The 18640-nt window shown below is 38.9% G+C and overlaps 1 protein-coding gene across 2 annotated transcripts in view; it reads left to right on the forward strand.

Annotated features, from left to right (window-relative positions):
• Positions 1-18640, forward strand: part of LOC132381196 (neuron navigator 1-like) — a 752075-nt gene that overhangs the window by 606293 nt on the left and 127142 nt on the right. For both annotated transcript variants that reach the window (XM_059950487.1, XM_059950488.1), the window contains 4 exons: positions 620-691; positions 2256-2452; positions 4383-4501; positions 13514-13711. In XM_059950487.1, coding sequence (XP_059806470.1) covers positions 620-691; positions 2256-2452; positions 4383-4501; positions 13514-13711 — 586 coding nt within the window. The remainder of the gene's footprint in view (positions 1-619; positions 692-2255; positions 2453-4382; positions 4502-13513; positions 13712-18640) is intronic.

Genomic DNA, 18640 nt, shown 5'->3' on the forward strand with positions numbered 1-18640 from the left:
ATCCTTAGCAATACATGCAGCCTAAAATTATTAAGCTAATCTGACATTCTGTGCAGTTTCCTGATTCTTTCTCTCCATCATCAGTACCAACCAGTCACATTAAGTCGAATGTACTTTTAACCTAAGAGCAGAAATGCCCTATGTTTGACCTCCACACAATTTTAATCAGATTGTTTAATAAAGTGTAATTGCAACTCAAGTATCTCCACATCTGTCAGCAACATCCAGATGTGCACCAGTGGTGGTTGAGGTTCATTCAATCAGCACATTTCTCAGGGAAAATAACACCTTGCCTTTGATAGAAAACTTATTTTTGCACTATAGATTATTTCAAATTGTGACTTTGATTTGTGTGTGTTCAATTTAGCTATAGTAACTAGCTATCTTGCACCAAATACCTCATTAACGGTAAGTAATTTTAATGAGTGTTATATACATACTTCTGACAAGTGTTGTTGTTAAATTATTATTTGAAAATGAAACTATGTATACAACTGCAAAAAAATGTCATTGCAAAAGTTAATCACAGTTCTGATATTAGCTAGTTGATACAGCAGCTTGGATATTGTCTTGGTGTTATCTTTGATTTTAACTATTTTAAAATCTTCTTATGATGTAGCCCATATGTAATTGGAACCACCAACCAGCCTATCAAAACAACACCAAACCATGGTCTTCACCTCAGTTTCAGGTAAAATTCAGTTTGATATGTTTAGAAATTAAAATATGATGTAAATATATCATCGCTCTGTGCAACGTTGATTTAATTTTCTTGGGTACATGCTCATTTTCAGTGAATAAACAAAATGGTTCCATTTTTTTCCTCTGAGTGGGAGCTTTCGTCTGTCTTAACAAAACAAATGCCCAGATAGTCAGCAGAGATTCCTCCACATTCAGCATCTTCCTCAGTGTGGTTCCTCTGAAAGCAACCTATTGCACGGAATAGTGACTGTTGTTAAGCTTTGAACAAATTGGATTTAATCATACAAACTAAAATGCACAAGTCACAAAGCAGAAAGTAAGAGAAAACCAAAATATAAATAGCATAGAATTCAGGGAGAGAGGAAAGAAGATATATTTTTCTGATGGAAAATCTATAACATTAATTGTCCTGAGAAAATTAGACTCCACATTTATCAAATTAATTTTTCAGTGCCTCAGAAGTTAATCAGCAGAATTTTTCTCCTTTTAATAACTCATTCACAGCTAATGCAGCTTTTTTTCTAAATTCACTGCAAGTGAACGGAGTGCTCCAGTTTTGCAATATTCTATTAATTTCTGAACAAAATCCATTATCAAAGGCAGTAGCAATCCAGCCTGTGAAAGAATACATGATGAAGTGACAGCAGCATATGGATTTCCATTAAACGTGTAGATTCCAGAAGCTGTTGTCAGATTTTCCTTCAGTACTGGTGGATGCGGGCAGCAAATTCAGGGCCACTGAATTTCAAAGTACTGTACAGCATTCTCCAATTAACTCAATATCATAAGAACCAAACTATGAATGTTTGAACATGCCTTTTCCTAATCTGAAAAGAAATGGTTAATTTAAAATATAATGCAATGCTTAACACTATGAATTTGAACAGAACACATGCCTGAAAAATCTACGGACTTTTCCTAGAGCAAATGACCAGGTCCACAGGGGATTGTTGACATTTGCAAAGATTCCCATTTGGTCCAGAGAGAATTGATTAAAGGAAGACAGATTCTTTACAAATGTGCTATACAAGTAGAGCCATATGTTGGTGCTTTGACTCTCTGGCTGGTAGATCCATCTAGTGTCCTCTCCTCCTTTGGACCTATCCTAACAATCCAGGCAGCCGCATCCTTCAAATTGAAACAGGGTTTTTTTCAGATTGGAAATCCTTTTAGTGCAATGTTTGCAAATCACCCAGAATTTTCAAGTATAATCATCCAAACAGATGGTGAGATATGCAAGTTTAAACTTAGAGCAATGAACAATACTATTCTATCCAAAGTTATTCAAAATATTTAAGGCGATAATTCAAGAAATTTAAATGAAAAGATAACTGGGCTAATAACTGTTTGACTCTACACCAAAAGTATTTGTGATGTGTCTGTGGGGCAATTAGATTTCTTCGAGTTGATATAACTGCAGAGAATCAGAACAGGAGTGAGCTCTTCCATAAATGTAAAAAAATTATTTGTAAATACTATTACTGTTCTCCACAGTGTTTTCTATAATTGACAGTAGAAATGATGGAATAATAATTTGCAATTTTGATCACCAGGTTGGTGCCGTTTTCTAACAATGCAGAACCCGCTAATGGATTCCTTAGTCGCTATTTACAGAGAAAGTTGATTGAATCAGAGAATGTTGCAAATGCAAATAATAATGAAATCCTCAATATTCTTAACTGGGTGCCCAAGTTGTGGTATCATCTGCACACGTTTCTAGAAATGCACAGTACATCTGACTTCCTTATCGGTAGGTGCTTGTTACATTCTTGGCATTGGAAGGTGTTTGATATATGACATTAATTTAATGCCAGTTATTATCATGTAAATGCATTTGATATAATAAATTCACAGCAATCAGTTAACGTTCATCCTGTTGTGGGAACTTTGAATTACTGTAGTGAATTCCAATTAGAGCTTTGAGAAACACTTACAATGATGAACCATAACAATATTTCTTCTTATAGTGTCAAATATGTGCAAAAAGCAATACACAGTTGACTGTTATTGTACCAGAAAACTGGTTGCATCAACTAAATTTTAATTTGCTCCTGCAAAACTGGTTTTAGCAGTGTCGTGAAGAGTTCAATGCTATGAAGAGGGTGAGGTAGGACAGGGGACTTGTAGGGAAAGGAGGAGGTAATACAGCCCTTCAAACCTGTATCAACATTCAACCAGACCATAGCTGAGGGTACTCAGTCCCTTTCCCTGTCTTTGTTCGAAATCCTTTTTCCAAAAACCATTATCTGATTATAAAAGTATTAATACCAGTCTTTAAAAAATTAAAATGAGTCAGTGTCCAAGCCATTTGTGATAGAGATTTGTTTCCCTAGCTGTTGTAAGCAAACGTGTTGCTTCATTCTTTAAGACGTGGGCATTGGTGAAAAGTATAATGTGTAATCCAGCTCTGGCTGTCTGTGAAAGTGTTGATGCTGAAACCCAAAGTGGCAAGTGTGCAGTATTTCCACAACATGTGCTGCTCCAGAACTTTTCAGATTGCAACAACAGTGATTATTTGTATGTCCGGTCACAGAACAATTTTGAAGGAAATCTGCTGGTCTTGACCAACTTAATGTGGAAGTGCTGCTATCCTTGAAGGAATATAGCTAATCATAAGAATGTATCTCTTTGGAAGTTATTTGTGAGTTACCTCTACATCAAATAGAAGCAGGAAGCAGTCGTAAAAGCTTTACTACTCTTGTCTTATTTTACTAAATTGAAGTTTGTTTATAACAAATCCATAAATACATTGAACTTCAAAAATTGGCCAAATAAGTTTTCCATTGAATTCATTTCCAAATAAATGATCAAAATTTGCTTAAAATGCTTTTTGAAACAATGGTTTTTGAGAAAGTAAAAATATGTGTATGAGGAGGATGGGAAAGAAAGCTGAGCCCAAGTAAAATGGATTTGAGCTGAAGTGCTGCAGGTTTATTGGCATTAATAGAGGTTTTATTGACTATTAATAAAGTGGAATACAGAAAAAGGCCTGATCATTTATCTTCCATTTTACTTGACTTTGTGTTTTTTTATGGATTTCACTTCTGAAACAAATCTAGCTGTTCAATTCAGAATCTGAGCTCAGTATCAGAATGATAGACAGAGAGAGAGTATAGGTTCTAGTAAACATGTCATTATGAGAAAACTCTAAACTCTAGTTTTTCATGGCTGTTCTTTTTCTTTCATCTTTCTGAGTATTTAGTTCCCTAATTATATTAAACATCTGATAACATCAGTGCTTAGCTTCTAGTCCAATTCAGTTAAATCTGACATAAGAATGCAGATTAAAAATGCGTCGCTGTTTTTAGAAAAACTCAATGACATCCATGTACTTAAAGCTTTGTTGCTGTTTTCCTACTGCTGCCACGGAGTATTAATGAAATTGCTGAAGGTGTGATAATAATTGTTCAGAAACCCTCTTTGGTCAAGCTTTGTTGAAAAGAGGTGTGAGCTTAGCAAATTTGACGGCTGTGAATCATCTGGGAAATGAGTGGCACAGCAAATAGAGCTGAAGGAACAAACAGCTGTTCAACCAATAGGTGTAGTTCCCCCTCCCAGTTTGTCTTATGTTATTAAGTTTCAAAGCAGTAGGACTTTAAGTTACCTGTACATTGTAGCCAGTATGGAATGTTAATACTGTATTTTATTTATTGTCTTCTGTTTTATTTACTCTCTTCCAGGTCCTTGCTTTTTCCTATCTTCTCCTGTCAATGTGGCTGAATTTAGAGAATGGTTTATTGACCTGTGGAATTACTCTATTCTCCCTTATCTTCAGGAAGGAGTCAATGATGGTGTTAAGGTGATTATATTTATTAATGATACTGAAATTGCAGTCATTTTCTTTAATTAAGGTGAAAGTTTCTGCCATATTAATTACATTCTGTCCCCCAAAATAGCTGAAACAAAATACTTCACAATTATTTTTAAGACAGAAACATCAAATGATAACAAAAATACCATGCAAATAAATATTTCAATTTACAAAATAATAGAGCATTTTGTTTGATGAAATCAAATTTACTAATCATTCCAGCTAACATTGTGTAATTGTTTGCTCTTGTGCTGTTACAAAATTAGCATGTAATGTATTACACCATTAAGGTTATTTTCCTCTTCTAGAGAGATTATTGAGTCGGGATCTTAAGAGCCCAGCCAGAGAAGGGACGAAGGAAATTGGGCTAATCTTAGGCTGTGAAGTGGGAGGGGGGGGAGTTGGGTTTAGTAGATTTGAGAGAATGACTATAACTCTGTTACTTTGAAGATAGTTGTGGGAAGGGGCAAGGATAATTTGAAAATTAAAGGCCTGAATTGGGGAAAAGGTTAATTTCAATTTCATAAGACAGAGACTGGCAAAAGTAGGTTGTGAGCACTTGCTGGTGATGTAAATCTACATCTGACAAATAAGTCTTTTAAAAGCGAAATGGTGAGAGCTCAGAGCCAATGTGTTTCTGTATGTGTGAAAGCTGATGAAGGCAAGCCCTGAGAAGCCTAGACATCAAAGAATACTGTCAGGCAGGATGCAGAGAGGTTGTTTCCCTTGAATGAAGAATCTATGATAAGGGAACACTGTTGATGAACAAGGAACAGACCATTTAGGATTGGGATGAGAAGAAATATCTTCATTCAGAGGGTGGCATTTTCCGCCTCAGTGTGCTGTGGAGGCTCAGTCACTGAGTTCACTCAGATATTAAACATTTCTGCCTATTAAGAGAATCAGTAATTATAAGACTGAAATAAAAATATTTATTTCCCTAAATAGCAGAGCAGTCTCTATGGGCCAAATGGTCATGCGTGTATTTTGTTCTAATGAATTTCTAGACCATTGTTAGTTGCTTTGGTTGTGCTGGTTTCAATATTTTTGGCAAATGTATCTTTCAGTTGACTAAAGTTCAGCTGCTTTAATTGCATAAATATGACAAAATGAATTATCACATTGCAAGTCAAACTGCAGGTTGTTCCATTTCACACATGTTGTCCAAAAATGTTGTCCAGGAACCTTAAGAAATCATATGAAGAGGGTTGTATTTTAAAAGGCCTTCCTGTCAATTTTGCTGGCACTACTGCCATAGCTTGACACAGAGCAATAATCCATAGAGGGAACTCTATAAAGTCGACTGTTTTTTCTATGAAACGTTTACTGATATGATTCCATTTCCAGATTTATAATATCAGGATCAGTTCAGGAAAGAAATATTGAATTTGATTACATACATAATGAATTCATTTTTTAAGAAGATAGCCTGATACAGCAGAGTCTTCAAAATGATCTTAAAATAAAACGTGTATATTTACAGTTCTTTTAGTATACTAAGATACTTCTCATGGGAACTTTATCAGACAACATTTTCACCAAAGGAGCAGTAAAGACAGATGCTTGGTCAAAGGAGCATCTTAAAAGGAAAACTAAAAGATGAAGAAATGGGGAAGGCTTGTTGATGTTTTTGATCAACGGAAGGTCCAGTCATCGTTGGTGCTGGAGATAAGGCTGGGACACTCAGAGGGGCAGAGGATGAATTGTTAAGTTTTGATTAATTATCTGTGGATGAGAACCCTAATCCATGACATGTGGACAGATGGTTCCCACTGTCTCATAGTTTATATTATTATATATTTATTTTTTATTTATTTAGAGATACAGCACACAAAAGGCCCTTCTGGCCCACTGTGCTCTGCTGCCCAGCAACCCACCAATTCAACCCTAGCCTAATCAAAGGACAATTTACAATGACTAACTTAACCTACCAACCATTATGTTTTTGGACTGTTGGAGGAAACCAGAGCATCTGGAGGAATCCCACACACACACTCACACAGGATGAACATACAAACTTTCCGAGAGGACACCAGAATTGGACTCCAAACTGATGCCCTGAGCAGTAATAGCATTGCACTAGACACTACTCTACTGCCGTGTCTTGTAAATCCAACCCTTGTTTCTGCAGTTTCAAAAGTTCTTTTTCTCCTGTTAACATTCGTTCTACCTTTTTTTTTGAAGATGCTGCTGACTGCTGATGTTCTGCAGTATTATGTGTGCAACCATACTTGAGTATTGTGGTTAGGTAATTAGTATTCTTGTGTGATTGTAGATTGAGTTTTGGTAGTGTTCAGTTGTGTTTTGAGTTGTGTAGTGATTGAGTTGTGTTCAGTGCTATACAACTGAGATAGCACCACTATGAACACAAGAAGTTCTGCAGATGCTGAAAATCCAAAGCAACATGCACTAAATGCTGGAGGAACACAGCAGGTCAGGCAGCATCCATGGAAATGAATAAACGATCCATGTTTCAGGTCAAGACCCTTCATCAGGACTGAAAAGGAAGGGGGCAGATGCCAGATTAAAAGGTGGGGGGCGGGGGAGGAGGATAGCTGGAAGATGATAGGTGAAGACAGGAGGGTAGGAAAAATAAAGGGCTGGAAAAAAGGAATCTGATCAGAGGGGAGAGTGGAACATGGGAGAAAAGGAAGAAGGAAGGGCACCAGGTGGAGGTGATAGGCAGGTGAAGAGAGGTAAGAGGTCAGAGTGAGGAATACAAGAAGAGGGTAGGTGGAGGGAAAAAAAATTAGCGGAAGGAAAAATAGATGTTTATACCATCAGGTTGGAGGCTACCCAGACTGTTGTTGCTCCTCTACCCTGTGGGTGCTCTCATTGTAGCACAAGAAGAGGTCATGGACCAACATGTCAGAACGAGAATAGGAATAGGAATTTAAAACATTGGTGAATGGAAAATTTTGCTTTTGGTGGATGGAGTGGAGGTGCTTGTCAAAGTAGTCCCCTAATATTTACAATAGGTCTCACCAGTGTAGCAGAGGGTGCTTGGGGAACACCGGATACAATTGATGACCCCAACAGATTTGTAGGTGATGTGTTGCCACACCTGGAAGGACTATTTGGGGCCCTCTTTAAAGGTGAATGGACAGGTGTAGTTCTTTGGTTACTTACAGGGATAAGTGTCAGAAAATTAGTGGGGAGGGACGAATGGATATGGGAATCACGGACGGAACAATCATGTGGAAAGCGGAGGGGGAGGAACAGATTGGGTCCCTTTGGAGATGCCAGAAGTGGTGGAGAATGATGCCTTGGATCTGGATGTTCATGGGATGGTAGGTTAAGACAAGAAGAACTTTATTCCTTAAGGTGGAGCGAAGATGGGGTGAGCGGAGATGTCCAGCAAGTGAAGGAGCTGTGGGTGTGGGCAGCATCAATAGTGGAGGAAGGGAATCCCCATTCTTTGAAGAAGGAGGACATCTCTGATGTTCTGGAGAGCTAAGTCTCATTCTAGGAACAGATTGGGCATAGACAAAAGGATGGAGAAAAGGGAATAGCATTACAGGAGACAGGGTAGGAAGTGGTATAGTCAAGATAGTCATCGAAATCGGTAAGTCTATAAAAGATGTTGGTAGACAGTTTGTTTCCAGAAATCGAGAAATGTGAGGGAGGTGTCAGGAATAGACTGAAGGAATTTAAGGGCAGGGTGGAAGTTGGAGGCAAAGTTGATGAAATTGACATGCTCAGCATGGGTACATGGAGCAGTACTGATGCAATCGTCAATATTGTGAAGGCAGAGCTGGGGAGTATTACCAGTGATGGTTTGGAACATGGAATCTATCATCGTCTGCCTTAACTATATATAAAGACTTGGCCTCTGCAGCTGCCTATGACAACAAATTACACAGATTCACCACTCTCTGGCTAAAGAAATTCCTCCTCATCTCCATTCTAAAAGGACATCCCTTAATTCTGAGGCCATGGCCTCTGGTCTTTGACACTCCCATCGTAGGAAATGTTCTCTCCACATCCACTCTATAAAGGCCTTTCACCATTCGATAGGTTTCAATGAGGTCACCGCTCATTCTTCTGAATTCTAGTGAATGCAGGCCCAGAACCATCAAAAGCTCTTCAAATGAAAAGCCATTTAATCCTGGAATCATTTTCAATGAACCTCCTTTGAACCATCTCCAGTTTCAGCACATCCTTTTTAAGATAGGGAGCCCAAAGCTTCTCACAATACTCCAAGTGAGGCCTCACCAGTGCTTTATAAAGCCTCAACATGACAACCTTGCTTTTATATTCTAGTCCTCTTGAATTGAATGTTAACATTGCATTTGCCTCCTCTCCACAGACTCAACCTTTAGAGAATCCTGTACAATGACTCCCAAGTCCCCTCGTGCCTCAGTTTTTTGTATTTTCTCTCCATTTAGGAAACAGACAACCCTTTCATTCCCCTACCAAAATGCATGACCATACACTTCCCAACACTGCATTCCATCTGTCACTTATTTGCCCATTCTCTTAATCTATCTAAGCCCTTCTGTAGCCCCTCTACTTTCTTAAAACTACCTACCCCTCCACCAATCTTCACATTTTCTGCCAACTTTACAACAAAGCCATCAATTCCATCATCCAAATCATTGACATAGTACATAAAAAGAATTGGTCCAACACAGGCCGCTGTGAAACACTACTAGTCACCAGCAGCCAGTCAGAAAAGGCTCCCCTTATTCCACTCTTTGCCTCATGCGAAAATACCTATTCAGTTCATCTGCCATTTCATTGACCCCATTACTACCTGTCCAGCATTGCTTTTCAGTGGTCCGATATCCACTCTTTCCTCTCTTTAACATTCCATGTATCTGAAGAAACTTTTGGTATTCTTTTGAATATTACTGGCTAGCTTACTGTTATATTCCGTCTTTACCTTCATAATGACTTTTTTAGTTGCCTTCTGTTGGTTTTTACGAACTCCCAATCCTCAAACTTCCCACTAATATTTGCTCTATTACAGACCCCCTCCTTGGCTTCTGTACGTATTGGTTTTGACTTCTCTTGTTAACTATGGTTGTGTCATCTTGCCTTTAGAATACTTCTTCCTCTTTGAAATGTATATATTCTGTGCCTTCCGAGTTGCTCCCAGAAAATCCAGCCACTGCTGTTCTACCATTATCCCTGCCAATGTTCTTTTCCAATCAATTATGGCCAACTCCTCTCTCATGTTCCTGTAATTCCCTTTACTCCGCTGTAACACTGATACATCTAAATTTAGCTTTTCCTTCTCAAATTTCAGAGTGAATTCGATCATATTATGATCACTTGCCTCTAAGGGTTCTTTTACATTAAACTCTCTAATCAATTCCAGTTCATTGCACCACACCAAATCCGGAATAGCTGATCCTCTACTGTGCTCAAACATGAGCTGCTCATAGGCATTCTAGAAATTCCCCTTTTGGAATCTAGCACCAACCTAATTTTCCCAGTCTGCCTGCAAATTAAAATCCCCCATGACTATAGTAACATTCCCCTTTTGGCAAGCATTTTCTGTCTCCTGTTGTAATTTGTAGGCCATCCTTACAATTGTGTGGGAGTCTATATACAACTCCCATCAGGGTCTTTTTTACCCTTGCAACTCCTTAGCTCCATCCACAATGATTCAACACCTTCCGACTATATGTCACCTCTTTCTAATGATTTGGTAACTTTTTTTTACCAACATCTGCCTTCCTGCCTGTCCGTTCAATACAATGTGTAACCTTCGACATTAAGTTCCCAGCTAATATCTTTCAGTCATGATTTGGTGATGCCTACAACATCATACATGCCAGTCTGTAGCTGTGCTGCAAGTTTATCTACCTTATTCTTTATACTGCACTCTTTCAAATTTAACACCTGTATTCACCCTTCTCAATTTTGTCCACCTTTTACGTTGCAGCTCATCCTGTTGACTGCAATTTTGCCCTATCAACAGCCTCTCCTTATTATATATAGCTTCTATGTGTAAACCAGCTACCTCACCTTCAGCACTATTAGCTGCCTTTCCTACAATACTTCTTGCATTGAAATATATTCAGCTCAGGACACTGGTCACACAACCTTTTGATTCCTAATTTTGTGTGAGGTCTTAACAATATCTGCCTTCACAATCTCTCCACTAACTGTTCTGGCACTCTGGTTCCCATCCCCCTGCAGTTCTAGTTAAACCCCTCTGTTCAGCATTATCAAGTCTTCCCTCTAGGATATTAGTCTCCAATTCAGGTGCAAACCATCCCTTCTGTACATGTCTCACCTTCCCTGGAACAGAGCCCAATAATCCAAAAATCTTATGTCTTGCCTCCTAAACCATCTGCTTAGCCACATTTTAAACTGTATAATCTTACTAGTTCTGGCTTCTCTAGCAGGTGGCGTGGGTAGCAGTCCTGAGATCGTGACCCTGGTGGTCCTGTCCTTTGACTTAGCACGTAATTCCCTGAACTCCCAATGCAGAACCTTGTCAGTCCTCCTACCCAATTCATTGATACCTACATGGACCGTGACTTCTGGCTGTTCATCCTCCCTCTTAAGAATGCTGAGGACTCGATCCGAGATATCCCAGACCCTGACACCTGGGAGGCAACATATCATCCAGAAATCTTGTTCTCCCCCACAGAAACTCCTGTCCATTCCCCTAATTAATGAATCCTTATCTCCACAACGTGCAGCTTCTCTTCCCTTCCCTTCTGAGTGACAGAGCCAGATTCAGTGCCAAAGACTTGACCACTGTGGCTTTCCTCTGTTAGATCAAACCCACCTACAGTATCCAAAGTGATATTGTTGAGGGGGGGTGGCCACAGGGATACTCTGTACCATCTCCTTAACCCCCTTCCCCTTCCTAACTGTTACCAAGTCTCCTGTCTCCTGCACCTTGGGTGTAACCACCTCTCCATATGTCCTATCTATCACTCCCTCAGCCTGCCGAAATGATCCGGAGTTCATCCAGTTCCAGCTCCAACTCCTAAACGCAGATTGTTAGAAGCTGCAGCTGGATGCACTTCTCACAGGGATAGTTGTCAGGGACTCTGGAGGTCTCCATGCCTTCCCACATCCTGCAAGATGTGGCTGCATCTTTTGTATGGCTGCATGTTCTTGATGGCATGGTAGAGTAAAGACCTGATGAGATACTCCTGGCTAATTATGCACTAAAGCCCACCCTGAGAACATAGATGCTGCTGGCAAAAGTCTGCTGCAGTTCTTTGTGGATCAGTTCGATAATGGGCTATGTCCTTCATGCAAGATATCAGTGAGGAGTGAGAAACCAGACCATCTTAACTGATAGTTCTTGAAGAAGAACAAGGTTATTTATAAGTATAATACAATAATGATGGTTGTCTGTTTCTAAATTCAGTCCACCATGAATAATAAATCATACCCTAAAAATCATCTTTGCTTTTATAGAATGGTCAGATTTCATATGAAAGTTAAGCACTTACATTTTTGATGCTGTTGGTTGATTTTTTTATTCTTATCCATTCTGTTTAAATATGTTTTCTATTGATCTTTTACTTTAAACAGTTTTTTAGCCATGCTAGCTAATATTTCTTCTGCTACCAATATATTGCTACTTAGATCATAATTATTGACATGATTAAAACTGTAATCTGATTACATAGATCTTGAATGTCACAGACATGCTTTTGTGGGTGTCTGTGACAGGATAAAAGCAAATCTCTATACATTCTGAATTAGCCCTCTGCCATCTCATTGACATTGCTTCAGCCAAAGACTGCAACATTGCAGCCTGGCTCTCCAACTTCAACATTACTGATTTAGGCTTTGTCAGGACAGTGCAGGATTGATAAATGAAACTGCATGTACAAAATCGTAATTCACGTTTTTATTCTACTGGTCTCACGATCATATCTGTATTTGCACTGGTTCCAATGACTAATTCACCCTTGATCATATTTTCTCTGATTCTGAGTAAATGTGCCATGACTATTCTATGACTTAGGTCTAAGGTTACCATGACTCATTCCCAACCCTGTGTGACAAATTGAACTAATAGAAGAACAGAAGAAATAGGAGCAGGAGTAGGTCATCTGGCCCATCAAACCTGCTCTACCATTCAATAAGATCATGGCTGATCTGACCATGGACTCATCTCCACCTACCTGCCTTTCCTCCATAATCCTTAATTCCCCAACCACGCAAAGATCTATCCAACCTTGTCTTAAATGTATCTACTGAGGTAGCCTCCACTGCTTCATTGGGCAGAGAATTCCATAGATTCACCACTCTCTGGGAAAAGCAGTTCCTCCTCATCTCCATCCCAAATCTACTCCTTGAATCTTGAGGCTATGTCGCCTAGTTCTAGTCTCATTTACCAGTGGAAACAACCTTCCTGCCTCTATCTTATCTATCCCTTTCATGATTTTATATGTTTCTTTAAGATCTCCTCTCATTCATCTAAATTCCAGTGTGTATAATCCCAGGCGACTCAAGCTGTCCTCATAGTCTAACCCCTTCATCTGTGGAATCAATCTGGTGAACCTCCTCTGCACTGCTTTAAGCCAGTAAATGTTTCACTTTAGACACATTCTTTGTTGAGACTCAGAATTAATGTCACCTTAAGGATGTACATGCTTTACAAATAACAAATGATCATCTTTACTTAACAATAGATTATTATGGACTGAAATAGGGAATAGAAAACTAAAGCTGTGGGCAATTAAAACATGGCAGTGAAAAAAACTTTGAAATTATGTTAAACAAGCTGTTCTCCTATCAGACACTTCACCGAATCAGATCAATCCGACTCTGACATTTCACTCAGTGAGATCTAAGCTTACAGCTGGAGAGAAAAATTACATGCATTCTGCAGAATTTAAATAAACCTCCGCTTCAGAAAAGGAACATAATATGTAGATATTTTCTCCTGAATCAAAACGAAAAGTAGAATTGGTCTTAGAAAAACATCTTTGAATTCCCTATGTTTTCAGAACATCTCCTGAGCAATTGGATACAATAATTACAATGTCTTTTTTTTTCCCAATGTTATCTTAGACCTATGGAAGGAAAGCTGTGTGGGAAGACCCTGCTAAGTGGGTGCAGGATACTCTACCTTGGTCAAATGCTTCACAGGACCGCTCCAAGATCTTCCATTTGCCTCCTCCAAGTATAGGATCACATGTTACAGGACCTCCCGCAGATGAGAGGAAGATCAAAGAGACAGCCCCTGCTTCAATTGAATCCGATCCACTTGTAAGCATATCAGCTTTGCTTTATTAATTATTGGCACTGAGATTTAGAATTTTACTAACTTCAACAGGAAAGTAAGCATGGATATCAAATATTGAAATAGCACTTTATACTTGTGACTACTTTTGCTGGTGAATTAATAAAATATAAATAGGAATTGATCAAGAAGAATCCATATTTTAACTGAAAGAACTTCTGTTCTTTGAATAATTCCTTAAAATTTATAAGGTTCCTCTACAGAAACAAAATTGGTTGATTACATCTCAATTTTTCATTTCATTTGAAAGGCAGCACTTTCAGCAATATATCATTACCTATCAATTACACCTGAATATCAATTATGAACAGCAAATGCTGGAAACACTCAGCAGGTCAGGTAACAGCTGTGGAAAGGCAACACTTACTGAATCAGGCTGAAGATGAGGTTCACCCTGAGTTCAGATTTAACCCATCAAGACTAATGAATTATCTTTGGCCTAATATGTCAACATTGTTTCCCATTTCTACAGCTGTTTGATATGATGAGTTTGCAGTATTTTCTGCTTTTATTTCAGATTTCCAGCATCTGGGTGAGTTTCACACTGAATTGCCTGATCAGCATCTGCTCAGGACTATTTAGAGAAAGTGTCCAACTTGCTGAACTAGGTCAAGAATACAGAAAAATGTTCACCTTCAATACCTGATTGTTTGCAAAAATTGTTTGAAGAACCACTTATAAGCTGGAAATTAATCTAGTTCTAACTTTATCAGATACCTGGAAAAACCCAAAACAAAGTTACAGGGTTCTAATGAACATATTGGAATGGGCATGCAATGGTAACAACAAGTTTAATTGAGCTATGGTGAAGGAAACTGCCAGATAAAGGCTACCTTGTAGAGGATTGCAATTTTTCCCCTTGAAAAGTGCTTAATAATGGATCTCAGCCTGAAACTTCTTATTCCTCTCCAGAGATGTTGCCTGACTTGTTGAGTATCCCCGCATTTTGTGTGTGTTGTGTCCGCAGTTTGAACTTCTCTGATCTTAAGTTCTAGCATTACCCTCTCCACCATCTGAATTCCTTGCTAGAAGAGCATCTACCCAGAATATCCTTCCCCACACTCTCCTTCATGTTACAGTGTAATCAGCGGCAATTGGATTTTCAGTGCCTGACTATGTCCCACCTTTCACCTCCCTACCTATCTCATAGCCTACGATTTAAAAATTGGACTTCCACACGTAGATTCAGTATTAACTCTGGTAAGGTCAAGTTAAAATTAGGAGTACACAGCACATTCACACTAGAGAGAAAAGGGAGGTTGTAGCTGAGCCATTATTTTGCAAGGATTGGCAATCTTTTTTGAGCAGACGGGTGATGACAGCTGGTTTGAAAGAGCAGGGTACAAAATACCAGAAATTTGACATCAGCCTACATAGGGGTCAGAAAGGGAATAACTTAGAATAAATAGCATCCAGAGGTGAGTTATGAGAGCAAGAGTAATGATTTGTGAATGACTTGTCAGCTGAACTCCCACAACCTACAAATTCCTCTGAATATTTTTGGAATTATGGTTATTTCTCAATATGCATAGAGTCTTGATATTTATGTACTTCAGAGTTTGTCTTACCTCCACGTTTGGGTTCCGATATTGCCAGCGCACGTCATGACATTTATGTGTATTGTTTGGGGAGCAATAACAGACATTCTATTCTATGTGATTGAACTGGGAATTGTTCCTTTAATAGACAAGAAATGAGATTACAATGGGTTGCATCGAGTATTAACTGCATATCCCCAAGACGGTATTTCTTGTATTAATCCTTAAAATGACTTTCAAGAGAAACAGTTTGTTTGTTTGTGTCTATAATATACCTTTTCAGTTACAATTCAGTAAGGTAACAATATAGAAAAGAGTCATTGAGCACCTCAGCACAGAACAAGCCCCCCAGCCCATCTAGTGCATGCTGAACTATTATTCTGCCTAATTCCATAAACCTGCACCTGGACAATGGCCATCCCCATCTATGTACGTATCCAAACTTCTCTTAAATGTTGCAGCTGAACCTACACTCTCCACTTCTGCTAGTAGCTCGTTCCACACTCACAAAGCCCTCTGAGTGAAGAAGATCTCCCTCAGGTTCCCCTTAAATATTTCACCTTTCACACTTAACCTAGTCTTACAAAACATCAGTGGAAAAAGCCTGCTTTCATTTACCCTATCTATAAGCCTCATAATTTTGTATACCTCTATCAAATCTCCTTGCGCTCCAAAGGAAAGAAAAAGTCCAAAGCTATTCAATCTTTCCTGATAACTCAGGTCTTCAAGTCTCAGCAACAAACTTGTAAAATTTCACTGTACTCTTTCAATCTTATTGATATCTTTCCTATAGGTAGGTGACCAGAACTGCACTCAGTACTCCAAATTTGGCCTTAACAACATCTTATACAATGTCAGTGTAACATTCCAACTCCTGTGCTCAGAGTACTCTCATTTATGAAAGCCATTGTGCCAAAAAACTCTCTTTATGACCTTATTTACCCGTGACATCACATTCAAGAAAGTATGGATCTGTATTCTTGATCTCTTTGTTTTACTACTGTCCTCAGTGTCCTATCATTAAGTGCCATTTTTTCCAGAGACCACTACAGTCTTTGATAATCTTCCTCACTGCCCAATCTTGGTGTCATCTGCAAACTTATTGATACAGTTTACCACATTAGAATCCAGATCATCGATGTAGATGAAGAATGGTAATGAACCCAGCACCAATTCCTGAGGCACACCACCGGTCAGAGGCCTCCAGTCAGAGTGTCAACTATCTACAACTCTCTAGCTTCTCCCGCAAAACCAATATTGCATCTAATTTCCTACCTCAATCTGAGCACCAAGTAATTGGACCTTCTTGACCAGCCCCCCATGAGAACTTTGACTAAGGCTTTGCTAAAGTCATCAGCTTTCCTACTAACCTCCTCAAAAAGCTCTATATGATTGGTTAGACACAACCTACCATGCCATTAAGCTGTGTTGGCTATCCATAATCACATCCTGTTTATCCAGCTACATATATCCTGCCCTTTAGAATGCCTTCCAGTAATTTATCCACTACTCACGTCAGGTTCCCTAGCCTATAATTTCTTGGTTTACTTTTAGAGCCTTTTCTAGAACAATGAAACACTATTAGTTGTCGTCCAATTCTCTGGCATTGCACCCATGGTTAAATTTATTTTAATACCTCTGCCAGGGTCTCTGCAATAGTTTGTTTCTAATAAGTTTGGCATTTACTATAATACAGGAGGCTTATATTTATCCTTGACACAGAACACGGTCTGCAATGAGTACCCAGTCCTCGGGGCTGACCTGTAATAAATTCTAAACCTTCCTGAAGAAATCCAGACCGCTACCCTTTCTGAGTCTCTCCTGGGAAGCTCTGCACAGCTATGTAATTTAATCACATGGTGGAGTTTGAGGGTCATCAGCACAAATTCCTCTTACGTAAAGTGGGGAAACGACATTGACAGCTGGCTGACTCATGATCCCAATAGTCCTCAAAATGGTCAAATGTAGTACTGCACAAAAGTCTTAGGCATATGTAAGGAACTTTAAAGCAAAGATGCTTTCAAAAATAATAAGTTTCTAAATATCAAAATAAGTTACTATAAAGAGCAGTATACAGTAAAAAAAATCTAAAGTCAATTTTGTTGTCATTTAACAAAATGCATGTATACGAACAAATGAAATATTTCTCCAAACCAGGATGTACAATAACTTAGGAAAGTATTGATAAAATCTACAGATGAATTACATATAAGTAAACAAAGTAAAGTGCATGAATTAAATATTGTAAGGTACAAACCAGATTAACCAGTGAAATTTCAAATGCAATGTGGCAGGGAGTTCAGAAGCCTAAAAGCCTAATGGAAGAAACTGTTTCCCGTCCTGACCGTTCTTGTCTTTATGCATCGAAGTCTCCTGCCTGATAGTAGAAAGTCAGAGAGGATGTTGGATGGATGGGTGAGATTCTTGATAAAACTAAGGGCCCTGTGTACTCTCTTTATGCATCGAAGTCTCCTGCCTGATAGTAGAAAGTCAGAGAGGATGCTGGATGGATGGGTGGGATTCTTGATAAAACTAAGGGCCCTGTGTACTCAGCATTCCTGATAAATGTTCCGGATCGATGGTAGGGAGACCCCTATGATCCTCTCAGTCGTTCTCACAATCCTTTGTAAGGACTTCCAGTCTGATGCTCAGCTGCTCCCATTTCAGATGGAGAGGGACATCAGATCAATATTTGGTGTGACCCTTTAAAACTGCATTAATTCTCTTAGGTACACTGTCATGCAGTTTTATAAGAAAACTGGCTGGTAGGTTGCAGAAGTTACCACAGTTCTGCAGACTTTGGCTGTCTTGCTTGCTTCTGTCTCTCCAGGTAATCTCAGACAGCCTTGGTGATGCTGAGGACAGGGCTCTGTGGAGCCCATACCACCTGAAACCACATAAAAAGACTTTTTGCACAGTAGTATACTTCAAATACACGCATGCTTTAAGATTTCAAAAGGATATCTTAACTTATTAAAAACACTGAAGTATTAAGTTAAAATAGACCTTAAGACATATAAAAACAATTTGAAAGTAAATAAACTGAGCCAATACTTAACCAAAGGCCACTGCAATCATTTTTTCCAGTGAGGTTAACAGTGACATACTCAGTGCACCAGGCTCCAGTGATTGCAGGCTGTTTGTGAGAAATCACTGCAACTTCACCTTACCACACTGAACTCAATGAATACTCCAGTAATGCAGTGTAATGGCAAAATACTGATTACAACTTTTGGAATTTTGCCTTTATGTGATAATGGTGGAGTTTCTGACAGTTTAGCTGTTCCACTAACATTTCCATACAAAACCCATACACGGCCTCTCTCTGTATCATGACTCTGGCTGTCGTATGTAACA

This window comes from Hypanus sabinus, chromosome 25, assembly GCF_030144855.1.
Source record: "Hypanus sabinus isolate sHypSab1 chromosome 25, sHypSab1.hap1, whole genome shotgun sequence".
Taxonomy (NCBI): domain Eukaryota; kingdom Metazoa; phylum Chordata; class Chondrichthyes; order Myliobatiformes; family Dasyatidae; genus Hypanus; species Hypanus sabinus.